Here is a 26505-nt window from a genome sequence, read left to right as displayed (position 1 = left end):
AGCTCTTGATCACTAAAAAATGACAAAAATCTATCAACAAAAGTTATGGCAAAGTGGGAGTAAACCTCGACCACTACAGCCTCCAAAAGAGGACTCAAAACCATAAACCAAAACACTACTCAATGCCAATGAGTAGAAATGCTAAAATGGCTCCACAATTCCACATACAATGGCAATCCGCACTCGGCATACATCCACGGAGTGACTGCACATGAACAAGCGCCAAAAGAGTTGCAATCCAAAAACTTGATCAATGCAAAACCAATACTCTCAAGACTCAAGAGAGCTCACCGACACTCAAAAGCACTCGCCAAAACGCATGTATAATGGGCATACACAATGCACCATAACCATCTGCAAATCCATTTGCGAAGATCATAAACCAAAGCACAAAATCACTGTCAAAGTATCCTATGAAAACTTGTGAAAGAAGCTTCACCTGTGTGCTCAAAAACCATGTCTCTCAAGAGATCGCTTCAATGGTGTGTGAACGCCTCCGTGCTTTGTTGCCCAAATCTACCAAAAACCTTCAAACCACAAGCTCTGCACAAGCTGAAATTTCATCTTAAACTCATAATGTATGCACTCAACTTTGAGCACTTGCCGTGCTTCCAATAAATGCATTAATCTCTGCACATGCTGAAATTGCATCTTAAACTCATAATTTATGCACTCAACTTTGAGCACTTGCCTTGCTTCCAAAAAATGCATTAATCTTGCACACTATGTGAAAACAAAAAACTTAAATTTTTTGTATAGAGTCAGTCTGAGATGAATATCAACAAAACGGTGAGGATTTTGTAGAAAGTGTCTTCTGCAAAGTTGTAGACCACATCGAAACGAAGGGATTTAGCGGGTAGAATATTCAAATCTGCATTCTACGAGCATAAAAAGGAATTTAAAAACAATGCTACTACTCACACAGCTTTTAGGGTAACACCTTCACTTACACACAATTTTCCATACTCTTTTCAGAGCTTCCATAAGAGTATACATCACTCGCAGGCTAAGCTCGCAAGCTGCCATTGCATTCTCAGATAGCTTCTTGATCTCTCCACCACTGAGAGAAAGCAAGCTATCACCTTGAAGCTCTCAAAGCCCTCGTGCTCCTTTTCATTGCCAAGCCGTAGCTCTGATACCAATTGTGAGTGCACGAATGTTGTGCGTGTGTAAAGAGCAAGAAGGAGAGAGAGAGAGAGAGAGAGAGAGAGAGAGAGAGAGAGAGAGGAATCACATCTTTGAGGCTAGAAAAAATCCACAAAAACTTTAAAAGTTTGTCTTCTTTTGTTGCCACTTAAGGGGCTCATAATTTTTGGCCCCAAAATCTGATGCACATTCTGTAACCCATCCATAATCAAATACCTTTCATGACCCGCTACTTGGTTTAGGATTTCATCCTATAATAGTAAAGAGTAGTGATCCCACTTCGTAGTAGCATTGAAGAGATTGTAGTCGATGCACACTCTCTACTTCCCATTCTTCTTTGGAGTGATGACCACATGTGAAACCCACTCTGACTCGTTCATATGATAGACGATACCTGCATCCAAAATCTTATTGATCCTCTTGGTTGTCCCCTCTTCATCAGAGGTAATAGCAATTCTTGCATTTTCTCAGACAAATCCTGGGCTCCGAATGCTGTGGAATAGCTCCCATACCTTGATTCCCATGATTCTCATCCTAGACAACGTCTTAAGGACTCTGTGGTTGAGTAGAACCACCACCTTGTAGCCCAACATGCCTTTGTCAATTTTCTTCTTAATCTTCCTAGTATTAGTTCGTACAATCACCTCTGCACCCTTGTAGTTTTTTGGGCTTTCAAAGTCAACCTTCTCTCGCACTTTGGGATGCAAGAATGCCATGAACTTATCCACCTTGAAGTACTCACCATTAGCCAACTGCATAGTTGCCGATAATTGTGTCCAACATGATTTAGCAAAATAAATAAAAAAGATTGAAATCCTCACTTACATCTTGTTTAACACTAGAACGGTAACAGGACACTTTTATGTCCTTGGACACTTTTGTGTGCTGTTAAGTGACCATTTTGCTTGAATTATTTGAAGAGTATGAAAATGAATTTCTAGGTGCTATATATCCAAAAATTTTCCTTAGGAGTTGAAAGAAACTTAGCCTTTATTTTGGAGTATCGATCTCACCATTAACCTTACTCTTGCACAACATTTTTGAACCTAAACTGTGTGAAAAAACGGGTCCTGTTTTTGGCTTTTTTTCAATTTTTGGCAACTATACCACTCTAAACTTCAAGTTTGTGAGGTTTAGATGGCTAGAGGTTAGGCATTCATAGTTCTCAACATGTTTTGATGCTTGTAGGGAGAGCTAAGTGTCAAAATTGAAAGTTATGACCAATTTACAAGAATTGCATAATCCTTTTTTTTGGCCAAAATTAGCACTTTTATGATTTTTTTGGTGGCTTTCTTGATATCCAAATTCAATTTTGATTGTGTAAGTGTAATGTATAACATAAAGCTAATCTTCCTTGAGTTTTGGGGGACCTAATATGCTATATAGCATAGTATATGATGATGGTTGAGTTTTTTGATTGTTGAAGAATATGATACATTTTAGAGTAGCAAGTATAACTTTCTCAATATTGCTATTTTCTTAGTCCAATTGTGTGTATTTTGTAGGTAGTAACCATATCTAATCATAGACTACAAACTTGGCTAGATATTGAGTAGTTTCTATGGGTTTCTAGAGGTCATAATGCTAAACCCAGTATTTTCATGTTTGCTGTATTTAGCACTTTATCATTGCCCCCAAGGTTCCAATTCTAAGAGATCCATTATCCTTTTGACATGCTTCATGGCTCCTTTTGAATCCAAAGGCCCAAAGGGAACCAAGAAAACATGTATATAGTATCTGTATTGAGCGTGACTATAGAAACTTTGATGATAGGTCCGCAGAATGACAAAAATGCGACTTTTTTGTACCTATTTTTTTTGCCCAAAAACAAATAGTGAGGTAAAAGCAACCATATGTTTTGGTCACCAACCCATTGAAGTTAACGGGGCATTTTATATCATGTCCTACAAAAATCCCCACTCTTATTTATATACAATCAACCGTAAGAAATTGTTGTTTTGGGCAAAATGCATTGTTCCGTCAACTTTGGAGGCTTGTAGTGACCAAGTGATGAGAAAAATTACAAGTTTCTTATTTTTTCCATATGTAGTAGTTATTGAACTATAAGCTCATGAAAGGATTTTTCAAAATGAGTGGATCTACTATGGTTTTGGAATTTTTTCCCAAAACCCTGAAAGGACACTTTTATGTCTTGTTAGGTTACCATTCTAGTGTTAAGAGCCTTCAGCTTCACATTCACCTCAATTGGGACACCCTCTTATGGAAAACATGAAAAAAGTATGCCGTACAACTGACCACGCATGCCTTGATCTTGCCTTCCAAAGCTTCACACCACACCTTCGCTTTACCGTGCATCACCAATGGAAAAGTTTGCATCTTCTTATCCTCATTAGGCATACACAATGATAGCATGTACAACTCAAAATCTGCAATTTACTTGTGTGAATTCTCTTCATCAGTGAAAATTGGTCCATAGCTTCACGTCGACATGCTTACCAATGCAAAAAACTATGCTTCTTGTAAATCTAGTGTGCTCCTCCATGGGGGCACCAGAAGATGGAGAGGGGGAATGGGGAACACACATGAAACACAACACAATGGACTCTCTATAGATCAGGGTATTCACAACACCCCTATCCTATAAAAGAAACTCCTTCAAAACTTACAACTTAAACTAACAGAACCACGTCTGCACTCCACCCAATACTCACACACCTGACAAGATCACCAAACAACACACACCCACCCATTCTATCTCACTCTCTTTACACATACACCACTGCTTTGGGGGGACACACACATCCACACTGACAACATTGCAAGACACAACAAGAGCAAGAGAAGGAGAAAGGGGGAAGGGAAAAACGATATCAAATGGGGTGACAATGGGCTTGATATCGCTTCAAAAGAACATTTACAACATTTCCAATGCCAAAGCTGTGACTAGTTTCAAGAAAAAAACCCTCATGGGTTGACAAGCACAGATCTCTATCTAAAAACCCTCGTGCATGCTTTAATGGATCCCAAAAAGCCCAAAAATGATTAGAAAACCCCATGTTGTACAGGTGATATTACACTTTTAGCATCTGCTCTTCCATTGGTCCACTTGGTGGCTCTTTGGCGGCCCAATTTGGCATCTTTTGGAGAGGGCAGTGCCTTTCGACTTCACGAATTTCCCTTTCTCCCTTTTTAGAGCGAGTAGCACTAGCAACATCACTAGTGCCCCTTGTGATTCACAAGGTTCCATTCCCCCCCGTCTCCCCCCCCCCCTCTCTCTCTCTCTCTCTCTCTCTCTCAAGAACTTCCTCCTTGAACTCACTCTCCCTCACCCAAGCACTAGCGAGATTGCTAGTTTGGGGGGGGGGGGGGTGTTTTGCTTTCAATTCTAAAAGCGGGCTCCTCGGGGACCCGTCAAGTGAGAATAGCCTCTAAAGGTGCCACATTGCCACATCATTGTTTCCATAATGGTCGACCAATGCTTAGGAGCACTCACCATCAACCAACACCACTACCGTGCACTCAAAAACCACCCAACACCGCCATGAGCGTCGCACAGGGCCGCAAGCATGGGGGGGGGGGGGGGAGAGCTCCACGAGAGCCTTTCTCTTTCCATTTTCTTGATGATGATAGGGCCTTGCCCCAAGATTTATAACATGCATCCAAGGATATCCCCATCACATATGGGCCTATTCACTGCCATGTGGCTGCACACGGTGGAAGCACCCCTTTGGGGTTAGAAAAATTTCGCAATAACTTTAAAAATTTGTCTTCTTCTTTGCCAATTGAGGGGCTCATGGTTTTTGGCCCCAAAATCCAATGCACATGCTATAAGATTCCATCGATAGCCCACCATCTCTCCTCCACCATTCAACGTCTCTGTGGACTTGAACAACGCATCCAAAAAATGTGAAAAACCATCCGACTCTCCACTATTGCCACCATCCACAAAATTCAATCGTCCATAACTCTATACTTACAACTTAGATCGACAACCCATCAATTCTAGCTAACTCCACACACTACATACTTCTCTTGAGAACTTTGTTAAGCCCAAAAAAGTTCTAGATGGCATGCCTACCGAGGCAGTCAAACTGGCACTGACCTAGCCCTTGAAAAAAATTCAACTGGCCATATCTCAAGCATCTAGACTCCAATTGTCAATCTCAAAAGATACACATGCTCCATAAACTAAACACTCCATATCTATACACTCACCTTTTCTCTGACCACCCATCTGCACCTATCCATCCCGTCCAAGATCTGCAAGGCACTCCACATTCAAATTCCAATAACATCCACCCTATAGCTCCGATTGAGGAGTAGTCTTGACCAATTTGTAGAGCACCTTGAGCACTATATCTTACCACATGACTCCACTACTTTGAACACCTTGATCTACCAATCTATTTAGCCGATCATGGAGCCTTTATGGCCTAAAAATACACCTCAAGCATACATTCCAGCAACCACTTGCCTACCTAGGACCTCCACACCTACTTTAGCACTCTAGCATGCACTTGTAAACATACATAGCATTGTCTGTGCCTGCTCCTAGCTTCGACCATGTTTGATTGCACCAACGTGTATAAATTCCTACAATATGGGTGTATACCAAAGGACAGGTGACAATCGAGTAAGAAATATCTCATTCTTAGAAGTCTAAATTTTACTATCATAATAGGATCTTTGTATCAACTAGGTGTTGTTGAAGTTTGGAGAAGGTGTGTATAAATTCAAGGCAAGATGCAAGTAATTACTAAAGCACACAGCCTAGTAAAAAGGCTCTCATTCAAAGAAGTCTGAACTAGAATCTTACTAAGTATTGATGGAGTTCTGAGAAGGTGTATACAAATGCAAGGCAAGATGCAAGTAATTACTAAAGCACACACTAGAAGTTTGAGTGGACACTTCTCTACTACAAGAAAATTCTTCAAGTTGGTTCATGGTGATAGAGTATGATATCAAAAGTTTGAGATTTTTGGAAGACATGTGACATTTGTGAGAGAATGTGCAAGCCAACATCACTAGACATGACTCTGGAACAAAAAACAACCTATAAATTTGTAGCTGAGGCCATCAATCTGAAAACTATCAACCCTATGTATGTGTCTAAGGAGTTGTTCACCATGCTTCTTGTGATAGCTTTGGACAATAAGTGTCCAATTAACCTAAGCACACTCTTTTATGATCTAGTGTGGTGTTTAGAGAGCCAAGGTAAAATCCCAACACCTGTTTAAATCCTCGTATGTTTGGCAAGTTTTCTACTAGATGACTTGCAAGCCAGGGCATCCAAAACTTCTGGCAGGAAAGCCCAATAGAACATGAGATCAAACATTGGATGTAGCCAAATTAGAAGGGCAAGAAGACATGTAACATGAACACAGAGTGGACCAGGCAAGGAGATTTTGAAAATACCACAAAGAAAAAACCTATCAAAAGAATATTGAGACTAGCTCGTCGCCAAAGCAAATAATCTAAAGAAAAGAAGGCACAATGAACCATTAAACTGGTAGGAGGTAAACTAGAATGCACGGCCATAGTACCACTATCACAGAACCCCGAAGACAACCATCGATGTACGCCGAGAAATAAATGAATCTAAGAAGACACAAAATTGAAAACTACCACATTGAAACAGAAATCCACAATCGCCACTACACAACAATTCAAAGATTACCTTACAGACTTGAGGCCTTACAAAAGCAACACCTTGTGGGATATATTTAGAATTTTTCACTTCCAATGCCTTTATCCCATCATACTTAGCTCATAGCTCAAGTTCCATCAAGTTTCAACTCATCAATACCACACACCAACTACAAATACCATACAATTCCCATGTAGTCAAATATGAAAGTAAGAGCATAAATGTGGATACCATTACCAATGGATGCATAGCCACAATCCAAACAGGATGGAATAAACTTGTCAATCCAGTGGGCCAAATGATTGGAAGCGTAGGCTAGCAAGGTGACTTTTTATCGACATCGGCAACTCAGACAATGGTTGGGGACTCAAGAGACTCAAAATTTAGAATTATAGTGGAATTTTGAATTAATCACACATGACAAGGTTTTGATAGTGAGTAAGTAGTTAACAGAAAATAGAGAAAGCCATCAAAGGACTGGAGCAGCAAACTAAAGAACTGGAAAATTTTAATTCCAATGAGAGGGTTGAGAAATGGAACCTAGGGAAAAATCTAAAAGAGTACTAGTCTATGTTACACCAGAAGCAACCAATTGTTGATAGTTTAAAGGAGGCCCACAATGTAATGAAGTAGTCCATTTTGGATAATTACATCCACTAGTCTCTGGTAGATATCACAAACTTGGAAGGAAATCTATCCCTAAACCATGCGGACCTACAAGATCCGTTTGTAAACATGAAAGAGGACCTGGAAGATAGCGCGACCAAATAAACAAGTGCTTTAGAAAATCAAGCAATAATGGAGCATCTCCAATTAAGCCAAGATGAAGACCAAGAGGATGATGATCTGAGTCAGCATTAGATGGTCTTACTTGTAGGAACAAGGGGAAAATTTTCAAAATCCTAACTATACAATTCTCACTTATAATGAAGTGAATACGATTCCAACTTAAGTATATCATAGTACTTTCTAAATGAATTGTTGTGCCTATAGATAAAGTATAGCTTATGTAAGATCAAGCTGGTGAATTAGATTTCACTCCGAAAGGCAGTTCTCAAACTGACGTATATTGAACTCCTAGCTAAGAAGACCAAGGTTTTCAATCCATGCCATTAGTTTAGATGTATTGTTTATATTCACTTATCCATACTTTTAGTGTTTGGTTAACGGGTCAAGGAATTGACTAGATTAATAGAGGTAGGGATTTTGGTGATGCACCTTTACCTTTTTTGTTTTCTAATGCCCTTTTTCCTTGAGGTAAGTATATGATACTTTTCCTCATCATAATAAGTATTCAATTTAATCAATTTAATTTTATTTCATTTTTAAATATGCGTTGAATGAACTTTCACCCACTTATCTCTTTAGGTAGATGACAAGGTCATGTTTGAGGAAAGGATTCTAGGGGTTAGTGTACGTAGTACCTCCTCTGTCAAGCTTCCCTTTTCATATGTTAACAACTACAGGCATTAAATTTCTTTTAATTGATTTTCTATCAAAGATTATATGGCTACAAGGTTAGCGATCGTTTTTTTGAATTTCCACATGTTGCTCTTACTGTATATAAGGCTGCAAAATCTGGGCTTCCAAATCAAGGAGATTGATGTAGCCAATTTGGAGCAAGGTTTATGATGAATGCCACCTTCACATACTGAACATCACTATGGGAGACATATTCCACAGGTGAAGAATATGAGTCTCTAGGAGGATTGACACATGCACCTTCTTTCCTAATAATGTAGTGGGATGGAGTCTCTAAGTGTTGATCAAGTCTCACAGACCATTTCAAGCATTTGATATAAGGAAAAATTTTAGTGGGCCAAAATTTGTTAGGCGTATCAACGCATGTTCAAAATGCTTGCCATAAACCATCCATAATCCAAAATTCAATCATAAATCATAATCCATTACCCATGACATGGGTGAGGACTCTACCCCTCTTTACGTGATACATAACCATTTTGCAAACCACTTTAGCACACCAATGGTTGCAAAAAATTTGATAGGACAAACATACCAAAAAAATAATCCAAGAGCCACACTAACTAATACAACAAAAAAAACATAAGCGTATCGATAATTACAAGGGAAATCTCAGTCCTTGATCATAAGCCATAATCATCAATGAACCCAAGTGCCACACTTGGAGTTTTAATTGCACTCATTGTTGGCAAACTCATCCAATACACATGGTCCTTACTAGATCTTGATTGATCAAAATAGCAAGATAGTGTAGAGTAACTAGTGGTAACTCCTCAAGATAACTCAATCATCTTCTAAGTCAAATATTCAAAGATAACGCGTCACCCAACTTGCATCTCTCCAAGGACAATTTCTCACCTTGTACACCGAGTACACTACTTTAAGAGCCATGCCTCTCTGGGGCCACCATAAAGAAACTAGCCATGCAGATGGAGTGTAGATGAGCCTAACAAAAAAGAAGATTTATGCGACATTCTTCGTCAAGCATAGCCATAGCTGGTCATCTATCCTGACCATGGAATATGCAATATAGGTGGCCCTAGTTTTGTATCAAAGCTACCATAAGAAACATTGCACATGAGCATCTTGGATATGGAAAAACAATCCTTTCCAAGACAATTAAGCTATACATAGTCTTGACTCTTACACGCTTGCCATAAATTATTCCATAATAAAAAATTTAATCATAAATAATAATGCATATCCCATCACATAGTTCCAAAATTTTTGATAGTATAGCCATACCAAAAAACAATCCAAGAGCCACACCGGCTAGCACAACGAAAAAAGCATAAGCATAGCAATAATCACAAGAGAAATCTCAGTCCTTGATCATAAGCAATAATCATCAATGAACCAAACTCCCACACTTGGAGTTTTAACTGCACTCATTATTGGTAAACTCGTCCAACACAATGGTCCTTAAAAATAGATTTTTATGTATAAAAAGAATCCCCTCTTTATGTCTATGTCCCTCTCTTATGTCTAGCATGGAACAAATTTTTTTGACTTTGTTGGCTCATTTTCCTTGACATGGTTTTGTCTGATAATCTGATCGTCTATGCATGGATTTGCTCGCATCGCTGGTGTGAATATAGACTCTAGGTTGTCCTTGCCAATTGAATGTGAGAACCATGTGACTAAGAACAACTTCACTGTAGGGAATATTTTCTCCATAATGTAACTCCTTATGGAAAAGTAGGCCAGAGTTTTCCCAATGGGAAAAAAAAAGGGAATAGTAACTTCTCCAAGTGGGAAAATTGACACAATTGACTTCTACTATGAGGGAAATCTCCATCATTGAAATTCTAGGCCTTAAACATTTAGAAAGAGATAGCATGCTAAAATAGAGGGCATGTACAAATTCAAGCAATTGAAATTTAAAGAAAAGATGTGTATGAAATCAAAATAGCATCACCTTTGAATCATAGTCACAAAGGATAGAAAAAGAAGCAACTTGTCAAATTCCATCAAAACAAAAGTGTCTCATTTTTTTTTTTGGCAACTAAGAGAGCTACAATGACGGACACAAGCTACATAGTATTGCAAAAGAAGTGATTGATCCATAGTCACGAAGCACTCTTTGAAGAAAGACTTGTTAGATGTACGTGCCTCTTTGATGGCTTTCCACAACTTCCCGAACATCTCATCTACATCATGTTGATCCATTGCCTTCATTGCAATGCGTATCAATTCTTCATTTTTCATTTCCTTTGTTGTTGCAAGGAACTGTAAATAATAAAGTAGTTTATAAAAGAGGAGAAAACGAAGTCATGATTTTTCAAACAACTCATGGACAAGTAAACCTTATAAACCTATATTTATACCTTGCTCAAGGTGCAAGTATCCATCTTACTCTTCTTGATTGTCTTCTTGTTAAGAAAACTTGTGCGGCTTTGATCCTATTAGCATAAAAGAGTCAAGAGTTCTATGAACAATACAAAGCAACATATCAATAATGATAATCTTGCTTGAGAATTGCTTACATTCTCTAATAAGGTATCTATGAATCTTGCTGGAGTCTTTATAGGCCTAGAGGACCTTGATGTATGTACTTTTTGCCAAAATTGTGTAAGAATAGATGCACATTTAGTAGTTTTTAGATAGTTACTTACAATAAGCATTACAAATTAACCAATGTAAGATTTAAGGTGAAAACCACACCACATATGTCTTAGGACTAGTTAACAAGTTGTTGGTTAGGTTATCAAAGGCCTACAAAAAATTAACAGACAATAGAGTAAGTGGCAACTTCACAAATAAGAAAGTAAACTACTTCATTGTTTTACAAACGGTGTAAAGAGTGCATGGCATTACCTTCCTCTTCTTTGAGGCATTTTGATGTATTAAGCCATCAAAGGCCTAAAAGAAAATGCAAGATTTTTTAGTATGTGCCCCATTTAAGCCATATTACATAACTTTAAGATAGTGTAACATGCAATCAATAGGATACCCTTTCCTTTTTTGAGATACCAAGACTTTTTAGAAAGAGCTCATTGACTTGATATTTTTGTCTTTAGCAATACTAATATTTTTCATTTGCATATCAAGCATAAACCACATTTTTTAATGTGAGAACACATAGGCACATGGTCTCAAATCTAAAGACATACCATCATCTTGTTGATACTTGCAAATTTTATCTCCGTATCCCTTGCATTAGGATTTTCACAAAGCTGCAGCACACAAAATGTCAATTCTAAAAGCATTAAAAAACCAATGGCAGTTAAGTAGGAAAAACCTTTACATACCCTTGGGTTTGATTTATTTAACTCCAACACATTTTCCTTCTCATAATCCACAAAAACATGGGTGGAAGTAGTTGCATCTAAGTCTTCATGCTGCACATTTTCCATGAACACGGTATGAGTTTAGAGAACTTACTAGGCGATGTGTCAAATTTTTTATATTTATTTATTCAAGTCATCTATACAAGAGTTCTCCACTTACCAATTCACTTGGCTTTTACCCCTTTGTAATGGTGGCCTCTTCCACTTTCGAATTAGCAAGTTTGTTGTTTCTTTTCACCACTTCACTAGGAATCTTCACCTTATCAATTGTGGCTTCTTCCACCTCAAGGATATTTCCATCGTATAACGGGATCCTATAGAACTTAGTGAGAGTCTCCTTGTCCTAAAATGTATTGATAAGATCATGTCATAAAATCCATCTTTAAAAAAATAAGTTTGAAAGTAACATACACTTTGAGTGACTAATCGCCAATGGATTTGATCCTCCTTGCCCCACAAACTTCTCATGTTTGGGTGGAATCACATCATACTTGCATAACAATGTTTCATTCACATGGTCGCCATGAGTCTTTGCCTATAACATAACAAAAAACAAGCTAGAAGTTGGTAGTAATGATTCAATTGTAGTCACCTCTTGTTTTGATCCTTGTGTCTCAAGCATAACCATGTGCTCCTTCACTTGCATGTCATCACAATCAATATCTTTGCAAAAAACTTGGCTTCCTTCATGCTATTTTACAAGAAGTAAAAATGAACAAAGTAAGAACCTCAAATAAGGTAATCTAACAACTATAAATTAGCATGTAATTAATTACTCTTACCATGTTTGTAGTGCTATCATCATGGCAATAACTAGCCCCTCTGATAGATATGGTGGAACAATCCTTATGCTTTGTACCAAGAGAGCATAACCATGAGATAAATATGACATGTGTAAAACATAAAATGGACAATAAAAAGTCATATCTTAAAGAACATATAATGTATATCTTACCATTATATTAGCAGTCCCATTCAATGGCTCAGGGATATAACAATCTTGCACAAAAGTTTCCATAAAAGGGTCTCCTCCATCTTCATCTACGTGATTAGCATAAGAGGATATGCTCATGGGATCGCCATAGGTGGTGTGATTTGGCTAAACAAGCAAAGTATGCATCAAAGTGTCAAGCTACCAAATAAAAATACAATGTTTTTTTGTAAATATTCTTTACTTTTTTACCTCATGCATATAAGGCTCTTCAAAAGGATGCCTTTGACCACAAGATTGTGTGGCATGACCGTGCACAATGTTTGAGGATCTTGTGAAGGTCTTTTGTCAACATAGCATGGACGGAAAATAATCAAAAGTTAGCTCACAAACTAAGAAACATTGAGAAACACACTTACACACACACACACATTGAGATCACATTAAAGATGTTTAAGAACAAAATTAAAAGCAATTCATGTACTTACATACCTTGGGAGGATCTTCAAAGTGAAGAGCACTCTTCATAAATTGGAGCATGGAGGTGCCCTCGAGTGCTTTCATGGAGCTATCTTGAGAGGGATAGCACCGTTGTCTCCTTGGGTGTATAGTAAGTGGGCTAAGCAAAGGAGGACTTTTCTCTACATTTCCCAACCGCAAACATTTTTTCAGGTTTTTTTGTGCATGCCTCCATTTGAAGACCTTCTCATACACATATGTGACACTCCAATCAAGCTTTACATCTTTTGCAAACACTAGAGTTTTCAACTCATGCATCTTTCCCTTGATGAATTTCATCAAATTAGTTGAAATCAATGGATCTTTTCGCAAGTTAATTTGTGGGAATGCATGCTTCTCTAAATCCCCAAAACCTTCTTTGAACCAGCCTCTAATTTTTCTCATGCTTTCATTGTAAGAAAAATGTTGTTTGTCCCAATATTTTTTAAGTAAAGCTTTTCCTACAAGAGAATGTTCATGTCTGACGGTAGATGGATAGAAAACCCGTTTGCGCATCACCGGTACGGTATCGGCGTGAAGATATTTCATCTCATGCAATATTTGTAGGTGATCATGATCTTAATTGTCGATTGGATGATGAATAATCCTCGAGGATCTCTCCTAATACTTGGAGCATGTGTGTGTGAACTAGGATTATCATTGAGGATATGCTTGCTCCATCCTAAAAGCATGTGGCGATGTGAAAAGCTTGTTATTCCAAGCTCTATCCAACCTTCGGATGTCATATATAAGAGTGTTTTGCCGTTGATGCCACTTGATGACACCGCTTGGGAGTACTCACTTGTGACACAAAACTCCTCCACAAAAGAGCTACTACTTTTCGGTTATCCCACAATGCAATGCTTGTGATGCTTTCATTGCTACATAAAATACAATTGCGAAATATCAATACTCTCTCTCTCTCTCTCTCTCTCTCTCTCTCTCTCTCTCTCTCTCTCTCTCTCTCTCTCTCTCGCTCTCTCTCTCCATCCACGCAATTGTATACTTATACACACAAATTGCCTTCACATCTCTCCTCTAGTCAAGGACAAAAAGTCATATTTATACCATGGACTATCTAAAAATCATAAAGTATTGGATGAAAGAGAAGAATTTGAAGGGATTTGATGCATAAAATTGGTAGTGAAGGAAGGATTATTAATTCCCTTTCAATGATGCTAATGTAGTTTGAATTTGAAAACACTTAAGATCTTGCTTGTTACCCCCTATCATTCATATGGAATGTCTGTATTTAATGAAAATAAATGCATGAAAGTATAGTATTTAGCCTAATATGATTGAATATGGCGCTTACCTTCTTGCAATGTTATGCTGGTCCTGTGTCGATTGTCGAGGTCTTGAGCTAGCAGCAAGAGAGGATACTTCGGAGGTATATTTGAGTTAGTGGCATGAAGAAGAAGATTTCCAGCTTTGATGTTCCAAAAGAATCAATCTATGGCCCATAAGAAACTCCCGCTTTGTCAATGGTGCACCAAAACCAAATTTTCGAGTTGCATTCTCATGCAACGTCTGCCTAATGAATGAGACTGTGGGTGTTTATGAGAGAGAGAGAGAGAGAGAGAGAGAGAGAGATAGTCATGTTCTCTTGCAAGCCCTCAAGCCGGCCTGGACTTCTGCGCCGCCATAGAGAGAGAGAGAGTGAGTCTACCCGCCAACAGTACGTAAACAAGTGGTGCAGGCCAGATATGTGTGTGTGTGTGTGTGTGTGTGTGTGTGTGTGTGTGTGTGTGAGAGAGAGAGAGAGAGAGAGAGAGAAAATATGCTGTGCTGCAAGCCCTCAAGCCGCCCGGACTTTTGTGCCAAGAGTGAAGCTGTCGCCTCTAATAAAAGCTACCTGGGTGCATGTCTAATCCATTACTAGCCAGTACTGGAGGGGGGGGGGGGGGGTGGAGAGAGAGAGAGAGAGAGAGAGAGAGAGAGAGAGAGAGAGAGAGAGAGAGAGAGAGAGAGAGAGAGAGAGAGAGACGGAGAGAAACGAATGCAAGTCTTGACTCCCAACTTCCCAAGCAACATATTGTTGACCTGCAAAATTGATTCTCAAACGCTCAGATGTTCAGCAACTCCCAATCTTTGGTAGGCTGCACAGAGAAAGCGCGCACGTGAGCTGGACTCGAGTCAAATTTCTACACTAAGATTGTAAATTGTATCCATAAATAAACCCTTAGGGTGCTTTTTTCTCCTACATTAAGTGCAACTTTTTGTGGATTCCAATTATGAATTATTGCTTGATGATTATGAGAGAGAGAGAGAGAGAGAGTACATGCATGTGAGATGTGAATATGACAGCACATTGAACAAGTTGCTTGATGATTAGAAGAGAGAGAGAAAGATAGAAGAGCATGTGCATGTGAGATGTGCATATGACGGTACATGGAACAAGCTACACCTGCCTGCAGGAAACCCCAGTATGGTGAGGGTGGTGGAATATTTGCAAAACTTGGGCTTCGACACCAACAAGGCAACGGTGAGCAAGCAGGACAGGCATCCCATGCACATCACTCGGCGTGGCCACATCATATGGGTTGCTTTGAGGGCTCCTACCAACAATACAACACCCTCCAGCCATGTCACAGTTTCTGTTTCATTAATGATAAGTCTAAAGAATGTTTCACGATGGGCTTCACGTGTGAAAAGAGTGAAAAAGAAGTGCCACTAATGAGGAACAACATTTTAGCTGAGGTTTGTGCAGTGTGGCGCATCGCCAGCACCATAAGAAGATTTAGAAATTATCTCATGTAGGAAAACGGAGTCTTTTTGAGTGTTTTTCATACAATGAATAACATCATGAGCTTGTGCTTGAGAGGCACCGCATACCTAGCTAGGTACGATTGGGGGCAAGCAACCACTGGCCCCCCACCTAGTCAGCGGTCGCCTACCCCCAATCGTACCTAGCTAGGTATGTGGTGCCTCCCTCACAAAAGCTCACAATGTTAAGTCACAATGTTGCCATCCCCCCAGCTACATTGTCAAAGAGGTGAAAGGTTCTACATGCTGCTAAAAGACATTGAAGAGGATATTGTCCCCTCCCAAGTATGCTATTTTTGTTTGTCCTCCTCTTTCAAGTTAGTTAGTACTTAGTAGTCTTCTCTTTCTAAGTATAACCTGCCTTTATTTCATGTCTTCTAGTGTCTAACCCACGTCAACATCTTTGGAAAGGCCATAGGTCCATAAGAAACAAGTATATGTTGTTTTGTTTGGAGAGATTTCTTCACTTCGTATCAACTGGAAACAACACAGGGCTACTTGACTCTACACTTCTTGAGCATACCTTGCAACCAAAACGTTCCTTGCAACCAAAGTGTTCCAAGAGATGACATTTTAAACACAAAGGTTATCAAGAACTCTTTGTGCTTTTGTGAAGAGTTGCATTTGGCATACATATGGACCAAATATTTCATGGGGCAATCCTTAGCAACGTGCCCAAACTGCGAAAGACGAGACATTGAACATATCCATTGTGCTTCTCATGCTCTTCCTCTTCCACTTATAATTTTCCAAACAGTATTGTAGAGCACGCTTGGCAGAACTGCTACCCCGAAGAGATGACATCCTAAGAAAGAAGCTCATCCACAAGCTGTAACACTTCAATTTCACTACAACAAGTTGCATACTTGTATGAGGCATCAACGTGAGGACCCTGGTTAATGAACTTCTTACTTGATAATCTTGACTCAAAGCACCTACTTGTAGCCACCCACACCGATATATACAAGTGGGTTTCATGTGGTTGCTCATGAGTCCCTGACTCTACGTCAAACTATAGGAAGCACTTCAAGCGGGTTTAATTGGTGTCCATGCCCATCATGTGGCTTATCCTACCTACAAGTATCCTCTATAAACATTGCATCTTACTAGGTCGGAAGAGAGATCGAACAAGAAGAAGAAGAGTCCTTTTAACATCACAAGAAAATTCTTAAGAGGCCTTAAAGATATATCCTATAAAATTCTCAACAAGGAGCAACCAAGATTAATTCCCATACAAATATATTTCATATTTTAGAAACTCCTATTTAACCATGAGGTTAAGCAAGGTCTAATTGTTGATTTTGCTTTGCCCTCTAGGATTCCTCTAGCTTGGAGTCCCCTTTGATATCAAGGGTAAAATATTTTCATTGTTCCAACTCTTGCGTCATTTTTTCAAAACACCATCTTCATCATCACTCGACCTACACTCTTGAACTATTCTAAGACATGGCTCTAGCATGGCTCTTGTTTTTATCTCATTCACCGTACATTCATGAACATTACGCTAACGTAAGGTGGAGTATAGTAGAAGGATTTCATAACCAACATGGGTCTTTCACATTCATCTTGTCTAATGTCTTCGTTATACTATGAATTCAGACTTATCAATATTGTAGGTAGTAAACATTGTTGACCCAAATCTGAGACCATTTTGGATAGCCCAGTTACAAGCAATGAAATGGGTGTGGGATATAGGTGGATGTGGGACCATGGGATGCATACCGTACTGAAGTGAAGAGAATATTATTTTGGCTACAAAATCGCATGCAAAAAAACACTTGTTGGTGCATCTAAATAGACTTCCTGACACTCCATCTGAGCAAAGCTTTCTAGGATTGCCTCATTATGCCCCTACTTTGCAAACCCTACGAGTAATGCATTCCATGATGTTGTATCATGTATAGGGTATAGGAAGGCCTATCCTTTGTATACAATTAAAGGGAAGCAGAGCATTGGGCGTTCCCTTCACATATGATATTGGGCATATCTTGCGAGGCTGTGTTTAGATTCCCAATTAACCCTCAGGATGGGTCTATACCTGTTACAAGCCTTCCAGAGTGTTTTGAGGAGATCCGATCCCTTTTCTGATACGTCGATAGGGCCAAAGAAAAGAGTAAACCATGGGATATTGGAAACTCCTTGGACTCCTATGAGTTGGAACTTGTCCGGGTGTCGGAACAGTAGAGAGGCATTATTGTGCACAAGCGAGTGGTGAGGAAGCTTAAACATGATAAAAGTAGTTGTGACGATGAGACGATAGAGGGAGCGGTGCCACTGCTATTCTGTTAACGTTAGTGTTTGCAAAAAATGTGTCTCAACTTAATATCGTGCCATTTTCAATTTTAAAGATGCCGGTTGAGGGTAAGGGGAAACTAGAGAAAAATAGTGTAAAAACTTGAAAAAATAACCTAATTCCTCTTGACAAAATTAAGAAAAGTAATTTTGTATGTGTGGAAAAATGATTTTTCTTGAGCACTGCTTCATGCCATCGCTAAAGCTAGGGCTACCTAGGGAAAAAGTTCAAAGCTTAACTCACATGTCATTGTCTCACACACGGCAGGATCAAACCTTTTACTCTTCCCAAATGAAACTCTTAGGGTAAAGGGGTCCTGATCACTGATCTTCCCTGACTCACCATGGGCCAAGGGGTAAGATTGCGATGCAAGCATTAATCTTCCCCGGCATGCCAATTGGTGGTGCTTTCGACAATTGGTCTTTGATGACCTAGACCGCAATATCAAACTCTGAGCACAGCAAGGAGAAGCAGCAGGGTAAACGATGCCCAACAAGTGTGATGATTGCTATGGCCGCAATAGCAAACTATGAGGAGCGCAAGGAGAAGCAAAAGGGCAAATGATTCCCTGCATGCGTCCACACTTTGACCATTATGGCCAACGGGATTATCACTTCAGTAGGTTATGGCGGACTCAGTTAAATGGCGGCCATGTTGCCCTTGCAACTCATGGCGGATTCAGATAAAATGGGGGCCATTGTGCGCTTGCAGCTCATGGAGGCTCCGAAAGAGGGGGAAAACTGTGGCGGGTGTCAAACCTGCTCGACAGATTAGTGCAACCAGCAGGCGTAGGGGGCTATTGGATCTCCTCTCACTCCCTTTTTTTTACAAAGAAATTATTGATTGCAAAAATTACCCCATCTATCCTCACCACAACCTTATCATCTCACCTGGCATCTGCAATGACACATGGTAGTGCTAGCCAATACCTTGAATTTTTAAAAAACGCTGGTTTTGACCCTTAAATCTCTCGCGGGCCGCTCTGCTTAGGTGGCGCACTTTTGGCCCCTTTACCCTAACAGCTTGAAACTTGCATCCCTCTGCATGGGGGCACGTCTCCACTTCTGAAACCCAAGCAAGCAGTGTGCACATGCGGTCAACTTGCAACCTATAGAATTGACGTCTGGTTTTACTGTCAAGGGCCATTTTGCCTATCAAAAAAGGTTCTAGAAAAATTCACCTGTCAAATGACAAGTGCAGATAGAGAATTTTTCTGTCGAACGACAAGTAGAAAAAATTTATGGCTGTCAAATGACAAGTCCTGATTTGTGAATTACCTGTCATTTTTTCCAGTATATGAAGGATACATACAAGTAGATATAAATAATACAATACATATATGCTATGACTCATGAGTCAATGGTCATGACTCTGGTCCACTTTCAGACTTCAAAGAGACATTGATCATGGCAAGTGGCCATTGTCCACGGCCCAAATTTGATGTGGCTCAAAATCTTAAGGCCGGACACTCCAAAGGCTAAGCCTTGCAACTTGAAAGTTGCGCGTAAAACCTGCATATCATCGAATGCCCTGCTAAAAACCACAGCACGAAAAAATGAACCCTGGTCCCTGTCGCTTTGAAGACCTCCGAGTTGCAGCAACCGAACGGAGAGCACGACCACTGGCGCACAAAGGGATTCAAGGGAGCAAGATTGAAGCAGGTTGCACTGCTGTCTACATTGGTACACAGCTACACTGCTTGTGAACAGGGTTGTGTGATGACTCTTGAGTAGAGATGGACGAACATGATTATTTCCACATTGCGACTACAGTCAGCAAGAAGGTATGCGAGAGCCTTGAGGCTTGGTTCTTGTGGATGTTGGAGCTATATATGGCTCACTCTACTGAACTTGGTCTCACCTATATATTTGTATCTTGTCCTCAAAATAGAGTGGCGTGAGACGCAAGATTGACGGCCACAATATGAATAGAAAAAAGCTAAATCTTCTCGAAAAAGTTAACGCCAAAATAAGAAAAACGATCGGGGACGCTTCACGAAGAAGTAGGACGAAGAAAGCTGCGTCAAGCTCTATTGCAGTAAAAACAGCATAACTTTCTGCTGCGAACTCCGATTGACGCAAACCTAGAACTCAAATCGAAGAGCTCGAGGAGACGAACAAGTTTTGGATGAAAAGTGCCATTGCTGTTTCTCCAAATTTTGAGCAGAACAGCAAGAAAAATTGAGATGAAGTTCAGGGTGTCATTAACAAGAAAACGTAATCAACGATTAGATTGATTATAAATAAACGCCACATAAAACACTAATCATATTCTTCTTAACACAAAACAACCACAGCTAACAAGAATCAACGCTCAAAAATAAAATTTGTAACAATTTTGAATCTTACATGCGAATCGCATACACATACTGTTGTCACCATGAATTGAATCGGCGCATGATCGTTACCGCTCTGATACCATGTTGAGATGTAGAGAGAAAGAGAGAGAGAGACGAGACAAGAGACACACCATATACGCTCCCAAAGACTGATTCATATTGAGGACAAGATACAAATATATAGGTGAGACCAAGTTCAATAGAGTGAGCCATATATAGCTCCAACAGTGGAGTCTAAAGAGAATGCATACTGCACTGTTGATTTCATTTTGTCTACTATTTGAAATGCTACAAAGTTGAACCTAGGTCCTGTAGCCCACGTCAACTCCAGTTCACTGTCACGCATCTCCTGTATCCCCAGCAAGTAGTATGCGCCCACTATCGACTTGCAACATGTATCCCTCTACGCGTCTGCGTCAGCTCCAGTTCACTGTCGCGCATCTCCTGTATCCTCAACAAGCAGTACGCACCCACTATATATCGTCCACGTATCTGAATCCCAAGCAAGCAGTGTGCACAGGTATGTTTTCAAATTTGCTCCACTGTTCACGAATTAGGATCGCCCTCGCCCTAGTTGATCAACAGTCTTTTGTAGGCAACTACTAGCCATTCGCCTACAATGCGTCTAACCAGAAGAGACTAAGTAGAGACAAGAGGACTTTGCCATTGATCTAGCCTGAGAGGAAGAGATTATGTGCGAATTCAGGAGGGCTTCGATTTCTTGAGCCACTACTTGCAAACTCAGGTCAGAATTCATTTCTTCAAGCCTTTTTTCATAATTGTATATTGAGATGTTTTAGGGACAGTTATTTAACTTGTTTACTTTTTGCAAGGGATTTTAGGTTTCACACTTCTGGATGCCGTTCATGCACCTCTATACAAGCACTGCTGTGTAAAAATAAATAGTGGTGATGCAAACTAGACCTATGAAAAAGATGGACCACCTTGCCTTCCGTATTGTATAGGGACATTTTAACATTATGTCAATCCTGCCATAATATTGATTGTGATTGTAATTAGTGTGAAAAATTATGCCAGATTAATTTATAATTGATGTGCCAAATAATCTACTTAACTGAGTAAAACACTGACGCAGTTGAAGGATGTTTGTGAGAAGGTTGAAGCCGTGTCTGATTTGCATCGGTCTTTTTGCTTCTTTTATGTCTGTTGTCATGTTTTAGTAGGCAACATACCTAGCTAGGTATATGATGCATCATTGTGGTTGACTTGCAATGTTCTAGAAACGCATGAATTTTGATTGAAAAGAGAGGAATTCTTCCATAAAAGGTTTTATAATGTTTTCATTGGGTTATATTACATGTGATAAACATGTTGATTAAAAGTAGTTGTGATGATGAACTTGCCAGTGCACACTTGTACATGGACCGATATGCTACATCTTCTCAATCATTTCCACTGAGTGCTAGCGTATTAAGTGATGAGGAATTGGATTGGTACATACTAGATTGTGTGTTATGCATCCAATCATTATGTGATGAGGCCTGCATATGACGATCTCTTGAAGATTCTATTCGGGGGATTGGATGTGAGTGCTCGAAAGAAAGAGCATATGACACCTCAAGCGCGGTCTCTTGCATCCCTCCTAGTTTGCAAGCCAAGCAATTGGAATGGACCATTGGGGGGTAAGAGCATTCCTTGCAACTTCTCTTAGCTATTGCAAATGTACAAAGAGATGGGCATGGTGACCCCTCAAGAATGGAAGCTTTGTGTCGGCACCGAGGATATGTCCCATGATCCTCAAGTTTTTGCACCTAGTCTTGAGGATGCATATGAGGGTGAAATTCTCAAGTGTGACTGTAGCATCAAAGACAATACATCTTCTTTAGTATGTGATCGTAAAGAATGTTGCGAACGATGTCCACATTGTCAGAAGCCTAGAAAAGATATGATTTCTTTTCAATACATCTCTTTCATGGAACAACTTCGGCTCATATGTGCTAGTGAGACGTTTTGCCATAACTTTTTGGCCATGTGGAGGGAAAGAGGACAATGGCTGGATAAGAAAGGTTCTGACTATCCTTCAGATATCAATGAGTTTTGGGATGGGGAGAAGACAAGAGCCTATCAGGACTTTTGGAATCCTGAAAAAATGTTGGGAGGCACCTGTAATATGTAAAAACGAATTATGCATGCAAGCATACATGACCTTTCCCAAGGAGTCAAGGAGATCCGAGCTCATATGGAGTGAGCCAAATAAATAGTATCAATTTACATGCTCAAAATGTTGTCAAGACATTTCTGCTAAGAGAAAGATGATACAAGTAATGGTCCTTTATTGTTAAGTATGGAGCCTGATTTACCCTTGTAATTTTCTGTGGTAAAATCGCACATTTGTAAGGCCCCCATTATGAGGAGAAGCCATCGTGCGTGAGGGAAAATCACTCACCGGAAACCAAAATTTTCAGAGTCAAGAATCAAGGGAAACTTTATGGGCCTCATTTTTTTTCCCTCGCCAAAATATTCCTTTTTGCCAGAATATTATGGCCGGACAGCGGCCGAAAAGTGGTCGGAAAACAACCGTCGGTTGGCCAGTGGCCGGTGGTCGGAAGTCAATGGCTGATGGCCAGTGGCCGAATTTAAAAGCGGACTTGTCTTCTCAAGGGTGGCCACACATGGGCGGATTGGAGGGTCCGATTTGGACTTATTCGCACAAGGGCGGCTACACATGGCTGCCTCTCATAAGAGAGGGTAGCCCTTTTGGCCTATAAAAGGAGGCCATTTCTACACACATTTCATAGTGTGTAAAGTTGATGCAACAAGGTGAGTGTGAGGTGGTGAGAGTGAAGCAAGGCGGGAGATCCATTAAGGGTATACTCCCTTTGTAAACTACTTCTTGTTTTGAAGTACTAAATCCATTGAGTGGCTGCTTTCCCATGGACGTAGCCCACATTGGGTGAACCACGTATATCGTGTGTACTCTATCTCCCTCTCTCTACTCTATAATCTCGTGTATGTAAATCTGTCTCTCTCCATTAAGTAATCTACTCAATTATCTATTTAGCTACGTCTTATTTCCTAACAACTGGTATCAGAGCAAGGTTTACTCGTAGCTAAATTATCTCAAGGAAAGGATTCCTTGAATTGAGTGGGAGTTATGGCGGAGGAAGGGAAGCTCAAGATTGAGAAGTTCAACGGCAAAAAATACCAACATTAGAAGATGCAGATTGAAGACTATCTCTACCAGAAAGACCTCTATTTTTCACTAGGCGGTTTTGCGAAGAAGCCCACAACAATGGCAGATGAAGCATGGATGTCCTTGATCGAAAGGCACTGGGAACAGTCCGGTTAAGCTTGGCGTCAACGGTGGCCTTCAATGTTTCAGAGATGAAGACCACGGAGGACTTGATGAAGTCACTTGACGACTTCTACGAGAAACCATCGGCATCCAATAAGGTATTTCTTATGAAGTGCTTGTTCAATCTAAAGATGAGAGAGAATGGTTCAGTTGCAGAAGACCTAAATGACTTTAACACAAACATAAGTCAACTTCGATCGGTGAAAATCAATTTCGATGACGAAGTGCGAGCTCTCCTTATACTATCATCTCTACCGGATAGTTGGGACAGCCTTGTGATGGCTGTAAGTAATTCTATTTCTAGCACAAATACTATTAAGTTTGATGATGTTGTGGGTGTTCTCCTAAGCGAGTAAATATGAAGGAGAAGCACAAGAGGATCATCAAGTGATGCACTGTCAGTGGAAACAAGAGGAAGGCCTAAGGAGAGTTTCAAAAACCAAAAGGGTCGTGATCACTCAAGGCGGAGCAAGTCACGCACAAAGTCAGTTCTTGAATGTTGGAACTGCGGCAATAAGGGCCACGTCAAGAAGGATTGCTGGTCCAAGAAGAAGAAGGAGACAGAGTCTCAAGACAACAAGCCAACATCGAAGGCCAATGTGGCAGGTAAAGTAGAGCAAGATGCTCTAATTCTCTCATTTGACAATGTGTCTAATTCCTGGATAGTAGATTCCGGGGCTTCATTCCATGCCACACCACACAAGAAACATTTCCAAGACTACACCAAAGGTAATTTTGGGTATGTATACTTGGGAGATGATGAAGCTTGTGAGATTGTCGGCAAAGGTACAATTTATGTCAAAACTGCTAATGGAAATGAGTGGAAGCTTAAAGATGTTAGGCATGTTCCTTCTCTTCGCAAAAATTTGATCTCTACAGGACAATTGGATGATGAAGGTCACAACATTGCATTCGGAAACAAAAGGTGGAAGATCTCAAAGGGATCTTTGGTGGCTGCCAAGGGAGAAAAAGTCGGTATACTTTACTTGTGTACTGTCAGCACGCAACCTTCAACTTGTGCAGCAACTATAGAAGTTGACAGTGCGGTGTCGCACTACCGATGATGGGAGCAAAGTGAACCCTGAACCCCGACGGCCTCTAAAACAGCGGGGACTGAATGGCGCGCCTCGAGCCTGTCATGGTAAAGCAAACAGGGGGCACCACCTAGCTTCAACGGCTAGGACGCAAACAACACACCACCATAACAAGAGAGATGGATGCTTGGGAGTAATGATGAAGAGGAAAGGGAATGAGATCAAGTGAGAGAGAGAGAGAGAGAGAGAGTGAGGGAGGGGGTATAGCGGTTTAGTACTTAGGCACCACAAAAGGATGGCAAATCCGCACACCCTTCACACATACACAAGCTCACTCCAAACACAAGACTAGGTGGCGATTCCGTACACCTCACATGGGCAAAACATTGCAATAAAACATACTCAGAAAACCTCAAGCTTTATTTAGAGAATAAGGCGATGAAATGGGGAGCATAGGGTAGGCGAATGAGAAGGGAGAGCGTGGTAGAGCACATGGCGGATAGGTGGGAGTTGATGGCGAAGACTCGCACGAGGGTTATGGCCATCATCCTTCATTTAGTTTCCCTTCATCTTCCATAGCCCAAGGGTGTAGAGGTCATGCTCAAGACGAGCATGGTGATTGCGGTGATGGTGATGGTGATGGTGTGGGTGTGTGTGTGTGCACTAGGCACACACAGTGCATAGTGTACTCTTTGGTGATGGTGTGTGTGTTTGTGTGATGGTGACCCCTCTTTATATAGGGGAGGAGGGGGGGGGAGAAAATCTAGAATTTAGAAATGAAGAAATCATTATCTACATAGGCCATGTGACTGTGGGCCCCACTTGTCTGGCTGTGTGTATATGTGCCAGAACAGCAGTCTCATGAGAGAGAGACTAAGAGAGAGAGATGGGTTGATGAAAAAAAGTGAGAGGTGACATGGAGAATAAAGTAATTACAAGAGGGGAGAGAGAGGAGTGTGTTCAGAGGTGAATTTGTGTGCAGATGTGTGTGAACACAAGAAAAATCAGGTAACCACCGGGTGGGGATGGGTCTGTGGGTACCTTTTTTAGTGAAACTGAGTGTGTGTGAGTGTGCGGGAGGTTATTTACCTACAAGACAAGAGACATGGCGCCCTTTAGAGAGAGGGGGGGTATTTGGGTCATGGGATATGATAGGTGAGAGAAAGGGGGGGTGGGGTATACTATTTTGGAAGATAGGGTAAGTTGCATGTGGGTTAGGGTGCATTATTGGTGAGTTAGAATGCATTATTGGTGAGAGGTGGGGTAGCTTGAGGGGAGAGAGAAAGGAGAAAGGACAAGGGGAAGAGAGAGGGGGTTGACCTTTTGAGTGGAGGAGAGGAAAAGGGACACACGGCGGGGCAACAGTGAAGAAAAAGGAGGCAAGGTGGGGATGGGCTGCCCTGCAGGCATGAGGTGGCCTATTTTACCTTTCTCATATATTTACAAAATCATACTTTAGTTTTTCTTACTTTTTCCAATGTCTTTTATCACTCCCTCCCTAAGAGGGGGTTTTCATGGGGTGGGGACGAGAGAAGAGGGGTATGGGAGCTTGGCTTGTGAAAAGCCCCCATCATTAGCCCTCCCCTTTTGGCTAGAGGCATTCATGTCTCTAGCTCATCTGTTTGATCATTATCGTCGGAGGTGGCGGCTGATGGTGTGTCCTCATCTGGAATGTCAATTGGTGGAGCCTGGTCAAATCGAAGAAAATAAGGTTTAAGTTGCCAACCATTTACCTTGGTTTTATGAAGTTTTCCATCAGCCTCCATAAGCTGGTAGCTTCCATTGGCATACTTTTTCCTGACG

At 40.6% G+C, this 26505-nt stretch overlaps 1 protein-coding gene and 1 pseudogene across 1 annotated transcript; both read right to left on the bottom strand.

The window, feature by feature from the left end:
• Nucleotides 1-11701: 11701 nt before the first annotated feature.
• LOC147452326 (uncharacterized) lies at nt 11702-12598 on the bottom strand. Its single transcript, XM_086519239.1, has 5 exons — nt 12482-12598; nt 12309-12377; nt 12119-12217; nt 11955-12061; nt 11702-11870 (listed from the first exon to the last, which is right to left on the bottom strand). The coding sequence occupies exons 1-5, from the start codon at nt 12596-12598 to the stop codon at nt 11702-11704; spliced, it is 561 nt and encodes a 186-aa protein (XP_086375365.1).
• Nucleotides 12599-12697: 99 nt separating this feature from the next.
• On the bottom strand, nt 12698-13647 carry LOC147452325 (uncharacterized; annotated as a pseudogene).
• Between the last annotated feature and the right edge of the window lie 12858 nt (nt 13648-26505).

Source organism: Adiantum capillus-veneris, chromosome 8 (assembly GCF_014529385.1).
Source record: "Adiantum capillus-veneris isolate H3 chromosome 8, ASM1452938v2, whole genome shotgun sequence".
Lineage (NCBI taxonomy): Eukaryota > Viridiplantae > Streptophyta > Polypodiopsida > Polypodiales > Pteridaceae > Adiantum > Adiantum capillus-veneris.
Note: the sequence above shows the minus strand (reverse complement) of the source record. Positions and strands in the feature narration are given on the sequence as shown.